The 22,244-nt window shown below is 41.9% G+C and overlaps 1 protein-coding gene across 1 annotated transcript; it reads left to right on the top strand.

Moving 5' to 3' along the window:
- Positions 1 to 122: 122 nt before the first annotated feature.
- PLAGL2 (PLAG1 like zinc finger 2) lies at positions 123 to 21,755 on the top strand. The gene is made up of 3 exons (XM_074211862.1): positions 123 to 237; positions 7,815 to 8,182; positions 9,517 to 21,755. Exons 2-3 carry the CDS (start codon positions 7,923 to 7,925, stop codon positions 10,736 to 10,738), a joined length of 1,482 nt encoding a protein of 493 aa, XP_074067963.1. The 5' UTR covers positions 123 to 237; positions 7,815 to 7,922; the 3' UTR covers positions 10,739 to 21,755.
- Positions 21,756 to 22,244: the final 489 nt, after the last annotated feature.

Below are 22,244 nucleotides of genomic sequence, written 5' to 3'. Positions count from 1 at the left end.
CGCTCCCGGCAGGCTCCGCGCGCCGCCCCGCCCGCGCCCTTCTAGCTTCCGCCGCGACCATAGAGCGCCCGCGGCGCCGCCCCCGCTCCTCCCCCTCCCCTCGGCGGCCCGGGCGCCCGCTCGCGCGGCTCCCAGAATGCACCGCACAATGGCCCGACCGCCGCCACTACCGGGGCCTGACCGGGCCTGGCGGAGCCGGAGAGCGGCCCGGCCCGGAGCGCGGGGGCCCCGAGCGCGGTGAGTGAGCCCCGCCGGCCCGGCGAGCGGCAGCGCGGAGCCGCGGCCCGAGGGGCCGAGCCCCGGGCCGCGCGCCCCGCAGGGAGGGAGAGGCCCGGCGCTGGGGGAGGAGGCGCGGCCGGAGCCCGCACAGCCCCGCCGCGCGGGAGGAGGGGGAGGAGGCCCTTCGGCCGGGCCTCGGGGCGAGAACCGGAAAACTCCCGCCTCCGGCCCGGCCCGGCCCGCACCTCCTCCCCCGCGGCCGCGGTGGGGGGGGGGCTCCCCGCCGCCTCGGCCCCCACGTGATCGCGGCCCGCCCGCCCGCAGGTGCAGCCGCCCCCCGGGTCTGTCCCCGGGCCGCGGTCGCGGGGGGCCTCGGGGAGCCCCCGGAGCCAGCCCGCCGGCCGCCGCGCCCGCCCCGGGCCCGCCGCGGCCCTTGGCGCCTCTTCCCTCCCTCCCCCTCCCCTCCCCCCGCGCGGCCTCGGCCCCGGGAGCTGGCCCCGGCCCTCTTCCTGCCCCGGGAGCGCCCTCGCCCGCGGCGGGCCCGCCGGCCCCGCGGCTGCGTGTAACGCCCCGAGCGGCCGAGGCGCCGCGCGCCGGCCCGGGGCGATGCTCCCAGGCAGCAGGTGGTGGGGCCGCCCGCGGATCCCGGCTCCTGCCCCGGAGGGATAAGACAGTCTCGGGCTATTTTTGGAGAGTCATTGAAGTAGAGACTAATCCTCGGCGGGTCTTGGATTTGGTAGCGACTCACATGGAGCTTAACCCTTTCCTTGCTGCAGGGAGAGCTCCGGGCAAGAGGAGAAAGAGCCCGTCATCCCAGCCTAAGCAGAGCGAAGGAATTATTGTGTGGAAAAAGTTTCCACGACAGTTGCGTAGTGCCAAAACGCTACTTTCATCCGAGTGCATTTGGTAGCATTTTGAGGAGAACTAAAAGATCCGGCAAACTGTAATTGCCCCTGATTTAAGACTTCCATCTTTGAATTGCACACATGTTGATGCAGATGTTTCTGAGTAATTTTTCCTAATTAGAGAGAAAATATTGCAGAAATAGTTTCCATTTGTCGTGGATTCTCTACCCTGGAATTTGAACTTAGTCCTATTAAGGGTTTGCTTTGGCTCATTGGTAGCCGCTAAGGTGCTTTTTTGGAACTTTGGAGGAAACCAGTTAGGAGGAGGAGGAGTAGTGGCAGAGGATATCCTGAAGGAAAAGGAATTGTAGCTGGCAATTGTGAGAGGCAAAAAGAGGGTGGGAGGAGAATGAGAGTGTGGGAGGGGTTGTGAAGGTAACAAAATTGGTTTTGGGACCTGAGGGGAAGAGATACATTCTTTAGTGCTTCATTGCCAAGAAGTGGGTAAAATTTAGACATCAAAGGAGGGCCTTCCCCAACCATTTCCCCTTCCTCCCCTTCCCCCCATCAGACACCAAAAGGACTTTGTGGAAAATGTTGGAGAACCACACCATGGGGAACCAGTATACTAAAGATATCTTGTCAACTGGGAGGGAAAGATTGTGTTTGTTTTATAGGAACAGGTTCTGTCAGCTTCTCCGGTTGTTAAGGTCAAAGCACAAGACCAGAAGAGCAGCTCAGAGAGAATGGCAGAATTCTTCTGAAGCTTTACTGAGGAAGGGGAAACCTGAAGGAGCAGGGATTCTAGCACAGAGATCTCCCCAGGGCTGAGAGAGAATAGACAAAAAGACAGGAAAAAGGATATGTCTCCCAAAAGGGTGACTGAGTTACACCTGCTCCATCAACAACCAGTATGTGACTAGGTGAAAAGTAATTTCACAGCCACTTTGAACATTTTAGTACAGAGCTGGATAGGGTTGTTGGTTGTTCTTTTTTCTTTGAAAGCTACATCCCCATTAAGTGCAGTTCAAGCAAAGTGGACGCAACCATGTGCTTTTTGTATGGACAGCCCTTGTGAGCTCTTCTCAGCCCCCGCTGGCCTCTTCCTAGAAGCCCATTACTCACTCTTTCAGTAAGAGTGTATTGAGCTGCTTGCTGCTACTGTTTCTGCTTGTTCAGGAGAACTGATGAGGTGGATGTGTGGGAGGTGGGGGACGGACTGTTCTTTTTCTGAGTTTGAGTGGAGTTTCCAGAGCCAGTCTCCTCTTTCTTATCATTGAAAACCAAGTGACTAGGACTCACTAATCTACTATTTATCCTCACCTAGACAGCAGGCACAAGTTTGGTTTTAAATAAGGGTAACTTCCAGAATAGGGAATCATTGTCTCTTTTTACTATTCCATGGGCTCTGGTAATCACTGGTATTATAAACAGGTAATTCCACCCCCCATGGGGGAGGGGAATAGCACAGCATGAGAACTTAACATTAAAGAGGTTTGAGGTGTGTTGTGTAGCAAACAAACAAACAGGATCACCCAAGGGCTAAAGTGGGACTGGTTTTTGATGGACCATCCTCAACATGTGACTAGTGTAAAATGCAGGGTTTTTTTTTTATGCAGTTCTTACTAGACAGATCTGTACTTCTAATGGAAAAATAGTTGAATTATATTTGGCTATTTATTAAACTACTGGAATGGTCTCTAAATAGGGCAAACTGGTACATTTTGTAATTAATAGCTTCTATTTCTATTGTACTTTACATTTTATAAAGTCTTTACAGAAATCTCATGAGGTAAGTAGGCAAGCATTTGTTATTTTTCTAATCCCTGTTTTTTTAGATGAAGAAACTGAGGCTCAGAGAGGAAAAGCAATTTGGCCTGAGTCTTATGACATAGCTGGTAGAGCTAGAACTTGAACTTTGAATCTTTGACTCCAAGGCTAATGTTCTTTCCTTATTAAAGCATACATTAATGGTGGTGGAGGCTCTCTATCAACCTAGTCTATTTCTAGGAAATGGTTCTTGTGATCAGCAGGTGCAAGTATGAAGAGCAATCAGGCAGTGACTTAATCATGCCCTGGTCCTTATAAGTAACCCCCCCCTTTTTTTTTAAAGTTTTTTTTGCAAGGCAAACGAGGGTAAGTGGCTTGCCCAAGGCCACACAGCTAGGTAATTATTTTAGTGTCTGAGACTGGATTTGAACCCAGGTACTCCTGACTCCAGGGCCAGTGCTTTATCCATTGTGCCACCTAGCCGCCCCTCCCCTTCTCCTTTCTAACATGGACCTATTGCCACATAATTTGTCTGAAGAAGTGCTTGACTAATAAAATGCCATCCTTGCCAGAATCAGCTTGACATCATCGGGAAATCTCCCTCTGTTTAAATGAGATTGGCAACTTGTAGTTTATATGCTGAGGGTAATGAATATAACTATTAAACAGTAATTGAGTACAATCAACATAACAACTAAGTTTGATACACTGTATATAATATCTTAAAGCCATAGTCTCCTACTTTTTCAAAAAAAAGGAAGGTACATTTTCTTAACTAGAGCTAAACATTATTATCGACACAGCATTCCATATAATTTTTTATTCCTATTTTTAAAGTAATATAATGACTGTTTTAGTCTCATCTGCATAAGTTCAGATAAGCCTTCTCAAGTTTCTCTGAATTCTTCATATTCATTGTTTCTTATAGAGCAATATTATTCCATTTCTTTCATGTACTACAGTTTAGGTATTCCCAAATTGATGGGCATCAACTTTGTTTCCAATTCTTTGCTACCAGAAAAAAGGAGATGTGTCATTCACGTTATTACTTACTTACTTTATTACTTACTATATGCAGAACACTTTGAGATGTAAAAGGGATTTAAATCTCAGGTTATTACATTCCATTTCATTTATTCCAGAGTCCCAGTTATTCATCACCTCCTATTCTTAAACTGCCCTTTATGAACTTCTCTTCCATTCTGTTGCATGAAATGGACTCTTTTCCACCCCATTTCTTTTTTTTTTAAGGTTTTTTTTTTGGCAAGGCAATGGGGTAAGTGACTTGCCCAAGGCCACACAGCTACGTGATTATTAAGTGTCTTGAGGCCGGATTTGAACCCAGGTACTCCTGACTCTAGGACCGGTGCTCTATCCACTGTGCCACCTAGCCGTCCCTCTACCCCATTTCTGTGAGTTGAAATCTCTACTGTCTTTCAAAGCCCAAGTCAAGTGTTATCTCCTTCATGAAACTTCTTGATTCACACATTCCCCCCCCCCCCCCAAGGTGCTCTGACCCTTAGATTTCTCATTAGCACTTTGTCTGGATCTTTACATTATTTGTATTCCCTTGTGTTTATTATTTGCCTTTGAATCGTAATTTTTTGTGGATGTATTTTATTCCCCCTTCTAAATCCTCTCCCCAACAATTGTAAACTTGGAAAACAGGCATTGTTGTCTTTCATCTCGAAAGCACTAAATGTGGGGCAGGCCTTTTATAAAATAATTGCTTAAGTTTCCTAACCTCATGGAACTAGTCTAGTAGGGAGTTTACATATGCATGTATGTGTATATTGCTCTATAAGAAACAGTGTGTGCATATACATACACACACACGTATTGTAACTTTGTCATGCATTGTAAAACATGGTAAGGACATCATACAAGGTATGTTTTTAAGTCCTGGAAAGGAAGGAGTGAATAGAGCTTTCAAAAGGTTGCTAACCCTTTGTTCAAATAAAAAACTTTCTGGGATTATGTAAATCCCTGGGGAAGCCTCACAGTCAGCATATATATATAGCCTGTGTATGAGTGCTCAGAAGCAGAAATTTCACCCTGAGTGTGCTAGCATGTACACTGTCTGTCAACCTAGTTCTAAGGGCAGGTTATTTCAATAGCTCATTTCCTAAGCTGAGGATTCTCTTGTTCTCTCTGCCTCTTTCCTCCTTTTGGAGGAAGAAAATTAAGAGTAGGGTAGAAGGGGAAGCAGAATCTCTTGTAAAAACTTTGATTTGAAGATTTGTTGATTCTAATAGCTGAAAAAGAAATTTGAAGTTTATCCATGGATTTTGGAGAGGTAACATGATAGGTGAAAAAAAAAACACTCGACTTGGGTTTGGAAAACTTTAGTTCAAATTATGTATTTGCTGCTCACCAGTATCACCTCAGGTGATTCTTTTTACCTAGTCAAGCCTTAGGGTTTTTTAAAATTTATTTAGTATTTTAGTATTTTTTAGTGTTTAGTATTTTTCCACAGTTATTAGTAAAAATAATTTTGAACATTCATTTGAAAAAACTTTGATTTAATTCTCTCCCTCCTTCCCCACCCCCCCATTGAGAAAGCAAGCAATTTGATATAGGTTCTACATGTGTAGTCATGCAAAACATTTCCATATTAGTCATGTTGTGAAAGAAAACAGACCAAAAAAAAAAGCAAGAAAAATAAAGTAAAAAAAATATACTTCAAACTGTATTCAGTTACCATCAGTTCTTTGTCTGAGGATGGATAATGTTTTTCATCATAAATTCTTCATAGTTGTCTTGGATCATTGTATTGCTGAGAATAGCTTAAGTCATTTACAGTTTGTACACAGTACATTTCACTTTGCATCTACTCATATAGTCCAGGTTTTCTGAGAACATCCTCCTCATCACTTCTGTTACAATAATAGTTCATTATATTCATGTACCACAATTTGTTCAACCATTTCCCACTCGATGGACATCTCCTCAATTTCCAGTTCTCTGCCACCACAAAAGAGCTTCTCTAGATATTTTTGTTCATATAGGTCCTTTTCTTCTTTTTAAAAATTTTATTTATTTAAGGCAATAGGGTTAAGTGACTTGCCCAAGGTCACACAGCTAGGCAATTATTAAGTGTCTGAGGACAGATACGCACTCAGGTCCTCCTGACTCCAGGGCCAGTGCTCTGTGCCACTGTGCCACCTAGCTTCCCCCACCTTTTTTTTTTTAATGTCTTGGATTACAGACTTAGTAGTGGCATTGCTAGGTAGAAGGGTATGCATTGTGGTCCTTTGGACATCATTCTAAATTGCTCTGCAGAATAATTGAATTAGTTTATAAAATTCCACCAGCAGTGGTTTTTCTCACATCCCCTCTGACAGTTCTCATTTTCTTTTTCTGTTCTATTAGCCAGTCTAGAGGTATGAGGTAGTACCTCAGAATTGTTTTAATTTGCACCTCTTCAATCAGTAGTGAATGAGCATTTTTCCATAAGGCTTTTAGATAGTTTTGATTACTTCATCTGAAAACTGTTCATATCTTTTGATTATTTATCAGTTGGGGAAGGCTCTTTTATAAATTTGACTCAATTCTCTGTATATTTGAGAATTGACACTTTTATTAGAGAAGTTTACTTCAAAAGTTTTTCCACAGTTACTATCGAAACTGTATTTCCCTCTATCCTATTCTTTGTCACCCATTTATTCTCTTTTCACTCTGTCCCTTCTCAAAAGTGTTTTGCTTCTGACTAACCCCTCCCCCAATCTGCACTCATTTCTATCATTTCTCCCTTCTCTTATCCCTTTCCTCTCCTAATTTCCTGTAAGGTAAGATAGATTTCTATACCCAGTTTTGTGTGTATATGTTATTTTTTCTCTTTAAGCCAATTTTGATCAGAGTAAGGTTTATTTACTCTCACCCTCCCTTTACCTCCATTGTAAAAGGTTTATCTTGCCTCTTTTATGTGAGATCATTTACCCCATTCTACCTCTCTTTCCCTTTCTCTTAGTACATTCCTTTCTCACTCCCTAATTTTATTTTTAGATTTTATCCCATATTCAACACATGCCCTTTGTCTATGAACACTCCATCTAACTACCTTAATAATGAGAATGTTCTTATGAGTTACAAGTATCATCTTCTAATGTAGGATTGTAAACAGTTTAACCTTTTTAAGTCCCTTATGATTTCCCTTTCTAAGTTTCAAGGGTTTTGTGCGTGTGTTTTCAGAGATACTTCTAGGGACCTGTAAGTTTTCAATTCTTGCAAAGTGGTATGATCTAAGGAGAGGTGGTTACTATTCTCCTGGCCTGTTCTCTACTCTGTGAGCAGCCAGGGCCTTTTGGAACTTTGATGTGGGTCAAAAGTTCTGCTCTGCTTAGTGCTCCTCTTTGCCCTGGTACTGACACCCAGGACTTCGACCTGGATCCAAGTATGGGCAGAGAAACAGTCCTACTCCAGTGCTAGCAGAGAGACCCCCTGTAATCTTCTGAACAATTATTCATCACCTTTGCTATCTGTGGACTGAGAACTTTGGAAGCAACTGCTGATTCAGTAGCTCCCAAAGCCTACTTGTGATTTCCTGGGATTGGGTCAGTACTTGTGTTGTCTGCATTGAACTGTGCTTCACTCTTACCCAGATGTAACATACCTTTTCTGCTGACCTTCTAAGTTATCTTTGGCTGGAAAATTATTTCACCCAGTCCTTTTGTGGATTTTGCTGCTCCAGGAATAGTTTTATGGTGTTATTTAAAGTTGTTCTGAGAGATTTGGGGAAGAGCTCAGGCCATTTGTCATCTTGGCTCAGCCCCTGGGCTTCAGCTTCTTTATCTCAAAAGTGGATAAAATAATGCTTATACTACCTATCTCATAAAAGTGTTATGAAAAAGTGCAATGTAAATTTAAAAGTGTTGTACCTATTACTGTTTGTCAATCTCCCCTTTCTATTAGCATGGGTAATCAAGACTATTCATTACCTAATGCTGGATTTCCTAACCCTAGTTTTTCCTTACATTTCAGGTGAAGACATTCTTCTGAAGGCTCCTTTGAAAACTGTCAGGACAGAGTGAGCACACTGCTGATGGGGAAGAGTTCTCATTAATATGGCCCTCCCCCATTAGCCCTGCCATGACGGCATTCTTCACCAGTGTCCCTAATTGGATTCAAGATGCAAAGCAGGAGGAGGAGACAGGCTGGAAACTAGTTCCCAGGCCAAGAGGCCGTGAGGTAGAAAGTCAAGTGAAGTGCCAATGTGAAATCTCCGGTACCTCCTTCTCAGGTGGGGAGAAACTGAGAACCCACAGCCTCCCCCACACAGAACAGAGACCTTACAACTGCCCTCAGCTGCACTGTGGCAAGGCCTTTGCATCCAAGTACAAACTTTATAGGTAGGTGATAAAAATTCATTCTAGGGACTTTAGAGTCAAATTCTTTTTCAGCAAAATCAAGGAAACCATACATTGTGCTGAGTTCCATCACTGTTAAAAAAAATAATACACTCCTTGAGACAAGGACTGTCTTCTTAATGTTCAATGCCTAGTGTTATGTACATTCATTAATTGATGGTGGTGAACTACCTGGAAAATGAAAATCAATCCTACTTTTAGAACTTGAAGAGATTTTAGAAGTCGTTGAATTCAACATCTTAATAAAGGAGAAACTGAGGGCTCAGAGAAGGTGACTTTCCAAAGATCACACAGAAAGCCAGTGATAGATCTAAAATTAGACCCATGTCTCCTGTTTGTCAATTTAGCATTCTTTTCATAAAGTATGTTACTTTTTAAAGTATTATGACTTAAGATCTAATTTAGCCTATATAGCCTTTCTTTCCATATTACTGGAAAAGCTCTGATATCAAGTCTTTTCAAATTTGATTATCATCCACATTGTCCATCAGAGTAGCAGTAAACTTAGAAGAGCAACTTAGTTTACTTACGGGAATGAATTAGTCAGTTATGATGCAGATAGTTGAGTTTCTATTCTCATTTTTATTCTGTTGTTTATAGAACATAGTTGATAATAGGTGTTTTCAGTTTTAAAAACAAATTTGAATTTTTGTCCTGTCTACTTGTACATTTAACATTGTTTATTAGTCTTGTCTCTGCTGATGGTAAAGAAGGTAGTAACATAGAAAGAATCTTACACTAGGTCTCAGGAAATGTAAGTTGCTTCCCTTATCTGGGCTTCTCTCAGTTTTCCCCTCAATGAATTTGAGGACATGAACCATTGAGCTCTCTTTCAGCAAGAAGCAGCATTCCTGTAGTGTACATATTTTCTTACCTCCAAACAATGTAAGTTAAACTGTCAGATCAATGAGGCAAAGATCTTATTTTAGCTAAAATGCTGTTTCTTCTTCACTACTTTGCATAGAGTCTTGGCACAGGTGGCTCCTGACAAATACTGAAGTGAATTGAAGCTAAAGGTGAAGACTAATTGTCATCTAGATATTTGTAGCATCCTTCCTCTGGAGAATTTATGAAGATAATATCTGCTTGAAATGAGGATATAGTGATAAAGTATTTTGCAAAGCCACATAACATTTTATGAAAGTCAGATGGGATCTGGCATGCTTAGAAGTAGATGAGAGATTTTGTGTGTGTAGCATCTTTCTTCTGAATCAATAGGATAAGCCTTTGTCCTCTTCTCTCCCCCCCCCCCCTTGGATCAAAAGATGTAGGCTGAATGTGGCAAGATCTTTTGATCATCTATTTTCTTTATTCAGGCATATGGCCACTCACTCAGCCCAGAAGCCCCACCAGTGCATGTATTGTGAGAAGATGTTCCATCGGAAGGACCATTTGCGGAATCACCTGCAGACTCATGATCCTCATAAGGAAGCCCTCCACTGCCCAGAGTGTGGCAAGAACTATAACACCAAACTGGGTTATCGGCGTCACCTGGCCATGCACGCTGCCACTAGTGGTGACCTCAGCTGCAAAGTGTGTCTCCAAACTTTTGAAAACACCCAGGTCCTGCTAGAGCATCTGAAAGCTCACTCTCGGAGAGCATCAGGGGGTGCTAAGGAAAAGAAGCATCCTTGTGATCATTGTGATCGACGTTTCTATACCAGGAAGGATGTAAGGAGGCACCTGGTGGTACATACAGGGCGCAAAGATTTCCTTTGCCAGTACTGTGCCCAGAGGTTTGGGCGTAAGGACCATCTCACTCGGCACATGAAGAAGAGCCACTCGCAAGAATTACTGAAAATTAAAACAGAACCAGTAGACATGTTGGGACTCCTCAGCTGTAGCTCTTCAGTCACAGTGAAAGAAGAGCTGAGCCCAGTTCTGTGCATGGCATCCAGGGACATGATAGGTGGAAAGACCTTCCCAGGTATGTTGCCTATGGGCATGTACAGCACCCACCTCCCAGCCATGCCAAGTTCAGGGATGCCCCATTCTCTGGTTCACAATTCCCTACCAATGGGAATGAGTTATCCTCTGGAATCTTCCTCATCCATCTCCTCTCCACCACAACTTCCCCCCAAATACCAGCTTGGATCTACCTCATACTTGCCGGAGAAACTACCCAAAGCAGAGGTGGAAAGCTTTTTGTCGGAGCTTCCCGGAAGCCTGTCTCTCCCATCCAGTGAGCCCCAGTCCTCCTCACCTCAACCGGCCCTTTTGGATGAAGCCCTGCTTTCCAAGAGCCCTGCCAACCTCTCTGAGGCGCTTTGTGCTGCTAACATGGACTTTTCTCACCTCCTGGGCTTCCTCCCTCTGAATCTTCCTCCATGCAACCCACCTGGGACCACAGGAGGATTAGTCATGGGTTACTCACAGGCAGAAACCCAACCACTGCTTACCACTTTGCAGTCTCAGCCTCAAGATCCTCCAGGACCTGGGGGTCCCCTGAACTTTGGGCCCTTACATTCATTACCCCCAGTTTTCACCTCTGGCTTGAGCACCACCACTCTGCCACGTTTTCATCAGGCATTTCAATAGGCTGAAGGAGGAGGTACCAGGCTTGGCCCTCAGGTCATAAATCTCAACTCTTATTTCTCCTTTTGTTCCCTATGAAGGCTGCTGAGCTTTCAAAGCTGGGTTCAAGATGTAAAGATTCCAGTGTCTGTATGGAGCACTTGGGTTCAATCTCCTAGAGCAGCCTTGAGGTTGCTTGAACCCTAACCCTGTGAAAAGATTTCATACAATAGGACTTCAGGTATTTTTGTTTGTTTTCAATCTGAATCGGGAGCCACACTTAGCACTCTCCCTCCCTAAGGCTCAAGAGCTTCATTCTTCTCTCTGGGGAGAGGGGCTCCTTGGAGAAGCAGGAACAGTGAGGATTCACCTTGGATTGTTTCAAGAAAACCAACTGGAGAGACCCACCTTCCAGTCCACAACTGCAGACCATATACATATACATATATATACATATATATATATATATATATATATATATATATGTATATATATATATACACACACACACACACACACACACACACACACACATACACATAACAGTCCCTGCTGATGGAAAAGGGTCTTCGAGAGATCAGTTCCAGTAACCTGCCTTGGACAGAATGGGCAGGAGAAAGGGTCTCCTTGTTCCCTTCCCCCACTGCCCCATCCCTCTTTACCGCTACTCTACTCTGTATCAGTGTTGCCAGCAGTGATACCGTTTACACAGTTGATTCAGACACATCATTTCACTTCCCCTCGCAGAGCCGTTAGAGTAGACTTATTCCAGTGAGCATTGTTTACACACCATGAATCCATTCCCACCAGTACAATCCAGTTGACACCAGCATGAACCATTTGGGTATCTGGTGTTAACTGGAACCCTGTTTACATGATGGAGTCGGGTTTCACTGACTTCTCTTCACTTGAGGTCACATTTTTCCCCCATGGGGAAATAAACTGACTTTGGACTACTTCAGTTTCTGCCGTCCTCTGTGGCTCTCTAAGCTCACGTTACCCCATGAGGCAGACAAGGAGAATGGAGCAGTTTTTAAGAGGTCTGGATCACTTCTGCTCAAGTACACGTTGATCTCCTTTTGAATTGGAGATGGAAACAAGTTAAAAGGCAAGACCTGGGGCCTTGTACTCTTCCACATTTCTTGTGCTATTCCTAGATAAGGAAGGCATCTGGATTCCATAGATTAGTTAAGGTGGCAAAGGAGAGGGTGTGAGTACCTCATTTGTTCTCTCCAATCCCATTCCCCTTCCAGGAAGCTGTGGATTTACTGGAAGGATAGTATTCAGGAAGTTAGGATTAGAAAGTCCCAGATTGGTTTATCATTGAGAAGTAACTATATATGAACTGTTCCCTCCAACACTAAATTCCTCTGAGCGTTATAACCACTTTTACCCCAATGTTCAGTCACTGATATATCTAGGGTCCTTGGTATGCAGGCTTTTCTTAGCAAAAGGCCCCTTGTCTTGCTTTCTTCTCTTTTCTTATTCTCCTGTTCCGAAGGTGTCTGTCACCCAGTGTCTGATCTCTATCAGCTTTCAACCTCATTCCCATCCATCAATGCTTGTGTTTTAAGTAAATCTGGCCCATCTTCTTCCCCCCCTCCAGTTTTTCCCCTTTGTGTTTGTGACACAATATGTGCTCCCACCAGCCTGCAGGCAGGAGTCCCAGGGCCAACATTGCTGGAACACATCCAGATGTCTCTACCAACCCAGGAAACACATATCTACCTCTTTCACTATTAACTCCACAGGCGCATCCAGTGGCCAGTCCCCTAGGGTTTCTGATTTTGAGTGATTCCCTCACCTAATGTTTCACTCTGGCTTCATCATTCAGTTTTTAGGACAAACTACTAAGGTGATCCTGCCTCAGTGGCTTAAACCTAGTTCAACTTTCATGGTCTTTTGATTCCTCACTAGGAATTTTCTCAGAATTGCCATTTAGGAGAAGAGCGGATAAGTGATGCTAGGCACCTACTCTGGCCTCTGGTACACCAGTTGGTTGAGATGGAGGTGCTAAAACACATTGATGCCCTTAATTGTGAAGGGATGAGAATCAAATGAGCATGTTTTTTAAAAAAAAATTAACCAGGGTAGTTTGGGATACTGTTTTCTGATGTAGAAATGTCTAGTCCTCCTTAGGTTTGGGCTAGGTGGTTTGCTTTCAAGAATCAGCTATAAGTGAATTCCATGGACTAATTATGTTTTCTAAAGAAAGGCGTTGGTCTTGTCCACATGGCCAGTTGCTGTTAATTTCATTTAAGACTTACATTAAGGGAAATGGTAATGGAGGGGCCAGTGGGGCTCGTCGCTACCATTCATGACTTTATACTCATCTGTTGTATTTTGTCTTCACCACTGTACCCCCATCCCCCTCCCTGCGGTCACTGCACACTTGACCAGCAGAGGTCATGGGACCTCTGGCTGCAAAATACAAATTTCCCTTAATCCCAAGCAGGTGGAGGACTTGGATGTGAGTGTTTGTTCATCTCTATCCTCCCCCCCCCCCCCCCCCCCGTGTGTCCCCAAACCCCTTTTTCCCCTCTCCAGCTTTCCATTGCTTTCTCCGGCTGAAGTGATATAAATGTAAAAGGGCTCTCAGAAACCTCATGTGATAAGCAAGGCAACTACTTAACCCTGAAACTGGTACCTCATTTCACCCTCCCCAAGTCCTATCACCTTTTACCTCCCCCTCACCTACCTCTCCAAATATCTTCACAAACCACCATGAAATTACTATTTCAAGGTCAGTTTTCTAATATGCCCTGTGCAGAGGAAACCTCATCAGCTCCTTTTGGCCAATAGCCACCTGATCATTCCTTTTTGGGTCCAAATTAGGAAAGTGAAGTTACCCCACTTTTTAAAGGCTGAAAGTGCAGTTATTTTTAAAGATAAAAGTATCTCTTTGCCCTGAATTCAGCACCCAGAGTTAAAGATTTTTTGTTGAAAAGTGCTGCAAAAACTCGAAGACACCTTGATGGAAGATAATAAAGCTCTTAAGCAGCTTTGACCAAAAGACAGCCAAGAGTTTGTGCAGTCAAAGTAACTGAGTATCAGGAATATGAATGGCAGAGGAAACTCCTGTTCCAGTGGACCTTTTCTGCCTCTCCCCTGTTCCCAAATACTTTCCCACTCAGTGGCAGCTTTTGACTGGCCTGGTTTTGCCTCCCTTGCACAGCAGAGCTGGCCATTCCTGGTCCCACTCTGAATGTCCATCAGTCTGGCTTCTGTGTGACCTGCTGTTTGCTGTTCCCTGTTTCTGTTTGGGGTGGGGCTGGGGGGGATCTGGGACATGAGTTGTGCCCCTGAGCCCATACAGCCACCAGAACTGGAGAGGCCTTTGAATGAACTTTTTCAGCCTTTGACAAATGGCATTTTGTTAAAAGTGGAAATCTGCAGAGCAGGTTGGATTCCTTATGCTCGTAGATATTGCCCTAAGTTTATGAAATCCCCTTCACACCCAATCTTTCCTTAGTGCCTCATTAAAATAAAATCCCTTTCCTTATTTTTTTGGTAGTTTCCCCCCCATATCTAGGAGCTGTTTTTAGCACGATTTTTTTTTTTTGGTAACAGTTTATATTGTACAGGATCAATATTTTGCTTTTTAACCAGGATATTTATGTAATAAGAAACTTTGCCTTAGGCAGGTGGTGTGACCAGAGAAGTCCAGAGTCTCTGGAGTCCCCACCCGGCATCTCCTGAAACTAGTTAAGCTCTGAACCTGCTGTGGGAGGAACACTGCCAGTGACCTTCACAGCTGGAGGGTGGTAGTCCCCAAGAGGAGCAAGCAGGGAAGGTTCCCAGATGTCCAGGTGAAGGCTTTTCAAGGGACTGGGCCAGGGTTAAGAGTGGAGTTTTACAGGCAGCAAGGCTTCCTCAGCATACTGTCCCTGGTGATCTGGATGTTTGGCACCCCCTCCACCTCTAGCACACCTCCAATAAGCCCTCCTCTCCACCCAACTCCTATCCCCCAGAACCTGCCCTCATCCCTGCCCCCCCCCCCAGCTATTAAGGCCACAGAGCTGCCCATTTGTAAGGCCGGCCTATTTAAAAAGAAAAAAGGAAAAAAAAACAAACAAAAACTTTCTAGCACTTTGTATACACAGTGAATAACCTCTTTTTATTGGAGTATTTTTGGCTTTATATAAAACAAGGTTTTTAATTGTAAAATATTAAGTGCCATTAGAAAATGCACAGGGCGTATCTTTGTTAAATTAGATTTTTCAATGTTTTACAGAATTACATTTTCAAGAAGAAAGTTTTTATAATGAAGTTGTTTATTAAAAACCTTTGAATGATGTGTTTAGAAGTTGTGAGCCTCTGATTGGGGAAAGGGTTGGAACCTCTCAGCTGAATTCTCAAGCTGATCCCTTGATCAGCCAAGCAGGAGGGAGTGTGGCTGACATGGTAGGAGCACCAGTGGAATATCTGGGCTTGGAGTCTGAGGCCTTGGTGTGAATTCCAGTCACCTGTGGTGACCTGGGAGGAGCTGTCCAACCTTTCTTGGGCTTTGTTTCATCTAAAATTCATGGATTGAATGAAATAATTCTCTTAAGATTCCTTCTGGTCCTTAATCTTGTGAAATAGCCAAATTATTGGGTTCATGCCATCAGATGGATGTTGGGCTTAGAATTAGAACTGAAAACATTAGGAGAAAATCACTGAAGTTCTTTGAGTTTAAAGTTTCCTCATGGGGACAAAACCTATCCTGCCTCCTTCAAAATATTAGGAGCAAAGTCTTTGTCAACCTTAAAACATCAAAGAAATGAGAATTGTTATGCTATAAATAGACACTGGTCACTGCTAAACATTGTATCAAGAGACTTATGAGTGTAAAGATTTATTCAACTTTTTCTTCAGTCTCAGTTCATTTGTAAATGTGTAACTTTCTTAATTGCAACCTAGGACAGTAGAATACTGAGGGTAATTTTAAAGTGGAAGTCATATAACAAATCTGAGGTGAATACTAAAGGACCTTGGTGTAGGGGTGGGGGCCCAAGTCCTCACCCTGCTTTCCTGTATTCATGATTGAAGGAAAGTCATTTTCCTTCTGAGGTTGAGTTTCTATTGTAAAATGAAGTAGTTGGGCTAAAGAAACTCAGTTTGATTCCAGTTCCCCTAGCTATGGTAAGCAAGTATGGCTAACTGCTGAGGAAATAGGAAAAGAAGACACATGATTCTTACCCTAATTGTGAGGTGATGCTGGTCTTTTTGTGTCCACCAATACCCATGGTTGCTTGACACTGTTTTCTCCTAATGGAGTGGAACCATGAATGGGGATTCAGGCAGAGTAATTTGTACCTAACATCTCAGAGGAAAGACTTCCAAATTGTTGTGGTCTAATCCCTGGAACCATTCAAGAATTATTGAGACAGGGTGCAATGGAAAGAACAAGGAACTTGAAATAATAGACCTAAGTCCAAAATCTGGCTAATGATATTTGCTACTTGTGTGAACTTGGATTTCAGGTTCCTCAACCATAAAACAAAGAGCATAGGCTTACTAACCTTTAAGATCCCTTCCAGTTATAGATCCATGATCCTGTGAGCTGAAGATGGTTTGGGTTAGTTCAGGAGCACTGGCATTTGGTCTTGGTCAACACAACTCCAGGTATTATGGTAAGGTATTTAAAGCACAGCATTTAGATATGGGCCCAGGGGTTGCAATTCCAAGCTCTGCTTCCTTTACTTGGGGTGAGATGCTTAGTCTTTTAAAAAAAAAAATGAAGGGATTTAATTCTATTTCTAAAGTCCTTTCTCATGTTTAAAAATCTGTGTTCTTACTAACTTTTGCTTGTTCCCAGCACACTAAGCCATGGTGGGAATAAGCCAAATGAAGGTATGCATTAATGATCCAGGAAGGAATGGAAACTGGAAATGCAATTGTACAGCAATTATAGCAATTGTAATAAATATCACTTTTTCCTTGACTTTTTTTTTTATTTTCTCCCACCCATTGTAAAGACAAGAAATAAACTTATTACACGTAGGAAGTTGTGCAAAATATTTCCACATGAACAAAGTAGCAAAAAAAAAATTTTTTTTAAATGACTCAATCTGCACATCATTCAATAATTCAATAATACTCTCTCCAGCAGTAGATGGCATATTTCATTCTGAGTCCTTTAGAACTCTCATGGATCATTTTATTGATAAGTTGTTAAATCTTTCACAGGTGATTATCTTTATAATATTGCCTTTATTGTAAATTATTCTCCAGGTTCTACTCGATTCACTTTGCATCAGTTCATATAAGTCTAACCAGATTATTCTGAAAGTCATCTCCATCATTACAGCATAATAGTATTTCTTTATGTTCATGTCATAACTTGTTTAACTATTCCCTAATTGATGGGCATCCCCTCTGTTTTCAATTCTTTGCTAACACAAAAAGCTGTTATATTTTTGTATGTGTCTTTTTCCTTTTTTTTCTGATCTCTTCGGGGGATAGAATTAATAGCATTATTGCTGAGTAAGCTTTTCTTGACACTTGAGAAAAATGGCACAAGTTAAAGGGCAGAAAAAATTACCACACATGCAGTTAATCCATTGTTTATCCAGTCCAAAGTTGTAACATGTGAACCACACAGGGGGTCTCCAACATTAGCATCCAAAGTACTTTTGCTATCTCTTATATTTATTTTTTTCTTTAAGGATATGATTTCTCAACACAAGATTCAATTTTGATCAATGTATATAGCATGGAAACAATATAAAGATTATCAGACTGCTTTCTGTAGGGAGTGGGGGAAGGGAAGCGAGATTGGGGGAAAAATTGTAAAATTCAGAAATTCAAAGTCTTGAAGGATGGACATGAATATCTGAGCTTCCTTAATCACCAGTTCCTAGAATCTCTAGAAATGGAGTCTGTATCAACTTCTGCTTGAGAAATACCTTTCTATAGAATTCCAAAGAAGTGGTCATTTAGCTTTTACTTGATGTTCTTAGTGCCTGGGGACTTTGCTTCCTGAAGCTACCCATTCCATTTGTGAACAAATCTTCCTCATAATGATCTAAAACTGACTTCCACATTTTTTTCTTTCCTTTTTTTGGCAAGGCAACAGGTTTAAAGTGACTTGCCCAAGGTCACACAGCTAGTAAGTGTCTGAGATCAGATTTGAATTTAGGTCCTGGCTCCAGGGCTAGTACTTTCTCCACTGCACAAGTAGAACAAATTGGAGCACCATAGAATTTAAAGCACGTTTCACTTTACAGGTGAAGAAAGTTAAACGAAGCCCAAATAAGTTAAGCAACTTAATCAGGATCTGATTTGTATCCCAAACCCAGCTCTCTTGCCATGGTATCATACCCTCATCTCTCATGTAGAGGCAACTTGAGGGACAGACTGAAATTAAAATCTTGCCTCAATTACTCACTGGCTGTATGAACCTCATTTTTACTATATGCTATCACCTAAAGGATTGTTGTGAGCATCAAATGAGATTTTATACATATATATATATATATATATATATACTAATTTAGATTTTTAAAATACTATGTAAAGGTTGGTTAGTATATGATAGCCATTATATATATACACATATGCTTGTATGTGTGTATGTGTGTGTGTCTATATGTATGGAGGCAGTAGGGTTAAGTGATTTGCCTAAGGTCACACAGCTATTGAGTGTTTAAGGGATTTGAACTTCCATCATTCTGACCCTATGGTTGGTATTTTATCCACTTGACCATTAGCTGCTCCAGTCCTTCACATTTTTGAAAACATCCCTCACTGGGGCGACTAGGTGAAGTGGATAGAGCACTGGCCCTGGAGTCAGGAGTACCTGAGTTCAAATCCTGCCTCAGGCACTTAATAATTGCCTAGCTGTGGGGTCTTGGGCAAGCCACTTAATCCCATTGCCTTGCAAAAACCTAAAAAAGAAAACAGCCCTAACAACCCATTATTTTAGGAATTTAAGCATTTTTTTGAATTTTTCTATATTTTTAAAAATCTTGAGTATCACTTTTTTAAGAGGGTTGAGGGAGGGGTTGTAGATCTTTTACTTTACTTTACTTTCTCCCCTCCTTGTAAAAGTCGATTTGTCCTAAAGTGAGCCCTTTTCAGCTTTAAGAGGTACATTTGTCTGGAATATGATAACCATGTCCAAATTCTCCAAGATGAACTCTATACTTTTATTATACTTGGTTTTTGGAACTTTAGAGTTCACTGTTCCATACTGATGAGACTTAGTCTTTTTAGTCTGTGCTTAGGCAGCTATTGGTAAAAAAAAAAAAAATACAAAACTGTCTGGGTCATAAAATTAACCCCAATGCTTACTGTAAGATTTCAGGGGACTCAACCTCTCTAAAATCTAAAGTTATTATTCTTCAGACCTTTGCTAATTCCTTTGTTGTTTGAATTGCCCAATTGGGAATATTTCTAGCTCTATTAATATGCAATGAGCAGACTTAGTTTTTTATATATATCCACATTCTTACATATATTCACACACACAACACACAGGCTGTGTGAGACTCTTTTGCTATTTTTGCTACTTAACTTCTGAAAATCAGGGAGTCTTTTGAAGAATTGATTTGGGAGGGAACTGGGGAATCCCTAGGAAACTGAGCCCCAGCCTGTATCCATGAATTTACTGTATGACCTTGACAATTTGCTTAAAAATTTCTGACCTTATCCATTTTCCTCCTTTACAAAATTGAGGGGGTTGGACTAGATCAAGAGTTCATAATCTTTTTTTTGTTTTTTTTGCAAGGCAATGTGGGTTAAGTGACTTGCCCAAGGTCACACAGCTAGGTAATTATTAAGTGTCTGAGGCCCAATTTGAACTCAGATCCTCCTGGGCCAACCTGGCTACCCTGTAATAATCTTTTTTTGTATGTAAAGGGACTCCTCTGGCATTTTGATGAAGTTATATCAAATTTCAATTAAAGATGTAATTTTTCCTATTCAAATTCATAGACACTTTGAAATTTATTCATATGTCCTTGAATGAGATGCTCTCACAGATCCCTTTCTAGTCTGATGTTTTAAGGTTTCCTGAAGTGGATAATAGAGTGGATTAAAAACCAGAATCCTACAATATGCATTTGAAGCAGAGAGATACAGTTAAGTCAGTGTTTTCCAGTTGTTACTTATAGCTTATATTCTGATATCCCTTAAAATTCTTGTATTATATGGCTCTATGTTTCTTTCAATTCTTATATTATTGTGTTCTAGGATCCCTTTCAACTTTGAAATTCTATGTTCCAAGGCACAATTCAATTCTGATAGTCTATTCTAAAGTCTCTTCTAACTTGTGTCATTTCATGTTCTGAGGTCCTTTCCAGCTCTTCTTATCCATAAAATAGTGTGAGAATAGAATGATTACTTAGACTCTAGGAAGGTGGAAATTTAATTCCCTCCATTTTCATCACTTTATATTCTCCCTTGCCCCTCAGTTCGAGAACCTTTCCCTGAGGCTTCCAAAGATCAGAAACCCACTTTATTCCTTCTTGCCTTTTTGCTAATGTACAAATAACAGATCAGGTTAAAACTGAACTAGTTCTTACAAATCTGAGAAAAGTTTGTAAAGTTGCCATCATTACTGTAAGCAGAAGCAGCAAGTCCTGATTAGGGTAATACAGTGGGACTGTATTTTTTTCCTCAAAGCCTGTTTCTTCAGTACTGAAATGAAGAGGAGAGGCACAGCTTGGCTCCATCCTTCAGTGTGAAAGCTAAACATTTACCTCGGACTGAGGACTTTGAGTTTTCCTCTCAACAGATCTCAGAACTTCAGGTATTATTGATAGCATTGTCTCTAACTAATCTGAGTTTATGATGGGCCTACAGAAAAGAATATTGATTAAAGCTTTATGTAAAGACCACAAGGGGAGATGATGAGGATAAGGGTTAGAAGTTGGGAGGCAGTGCAGTACAAAGGAAAGGGTGCTAAATTCACAGTCACTGAACCATAGTCAAATCCTGCCTCTGTGACCTTGGACAATTCACATCACCTTTCTGGGACCTCAGTTTATTTGCAAAAGGAAGAGGGTTGGGCCAGAGGTTCCCTAAGGCTCTAACATGGTGATTTTTGTGGGCCTGTTTTTGTTTTCTTTAGGACTTCAGTGAACCAGTAGTCAGTCTTTCACCACCATTTCTGAAGAATGAAGAAAGTCAAAGTTAGCCTAATGTAATTTAAAAAAAAAAGTACCAAGCTTAGAGTTAGGAAACTGAGGCTGGAATCCTGGAATCCTGGTTGTAAAAAAACGTTTGGCAAGCTTCTAACTGCCCTGAGTCTTGTTTTCCCTCATCTATTAAACAGGGATAATAACCCTTGTAAATTCACATCACAAGAAAACAGTAAACAGTATATTTCTATCAGATTTAAGCTGCTGTTAATAATAAAGGAAATGATAAAATCAGGCACCTATAGCCTACCTGCAACATGAATGCTAGTGATGCATATGAAACCTTGGCTTGACAAACCCTGGGCACCAGGCTGCTAAAGTACCTAGCAATTTGGGGAGGCTAGATGGTGCAGTGGATAGAGCACCGGCCCTGGAGTCAGGAGTTCCTGAGTTCAAATGTGGCCTCAGACACTTAATAATTGCCTAGCTGTGTGGCCTTGGGCAAGCCACTTAACCCCATTGCATTGAAAAATCTTAAAAAAATTTCATCATTGAACCTGCTATCTTTTGAAAATCACCTCAAACTAGAGGTTTTTTTTCCCCCATTAATGACTATAGAATGTAAAGTTGGAAGGAACCTTGGAAATCATGTAGTTTAATGCCCTCACTTTATTTTCTATGAATAAAAATTGATTTTCTTTCCCATTTTTTCTCATTGGGCAAGGAGAGGGAAGAAACCTTGTAACAATTATACATAGTTGAGAACACTTCAGCACTGGTCAGTCCCTGCACTACCCCCCCAATGTCCTTCAAAAAAAAAAGTTATTTTGCATTTTGAGTCCATCACCTGTCATTCAGTAGACTTCACCATGGGTGTTTTTGAACTGTGGTTGGTCCCTGAGTTCAGGGTTCTTATATCTTTTGGAATTACTTGTCTTTATACCCAAGTCCTTTCTTTCATAGAGGAGGGAAACATCCACAGAAGTTGGTGAAGTAGAAAGAATGTAGAACTCAGGAGAAACCTGTCTAGGAGTAATTTTTCTACAATTAATGCTTCTGCAATCCCTAGGCAAATCATTTAATGAGCCTGAGCCTCAGTTTTTTTTCCCCCCTGTAAAATAGGGATACTTATATCATCTTACAGAGTTGAATGATTCAAGTGCAAAAATGTTCCACAAAGCAATATACAAATTGGCAGCCATCATCGTACTATTAAATTGCCCAGGGTCACAGTTACTTAATCATAGGATCAGAATTCCAACCTAAATTGAAAGGAAAACATACCTTTACATAGAGACCCAATTCAATGGGCTTTTTATGTCATGATTTTGGGTCTACTTTCTATTCCCTAACCTCTCCTGATCTCCATCATCTCCAGCTGTCATTTAGACATTTTGAATTGGATGGCCAGTGGCTATCTTAAACTCAACATGTCCAAACTTGAATCTATTATCTTTACTTCA

The sequence above is a fragment of the Macrotis lagotis genome, chromosome 1 (assembly GCF_037893015.1).
Source record: "Macrotis lagotis isolate mMagLag1 chromosome 1, bilby.v1.9.chrom.fasta, whole genome shotgun sequence".
NCBI lineage: Eukaryota > Metazoa > Chordata > Mammalia > Peramelemorphia > Peramelidae > Macrotis > Macrotis lagotis.
The sequence above is the reverse complement of the archived record's forward strand: the minus strand, read 5'-3'. Positions and strand labels throughout refer to the sequence as shown.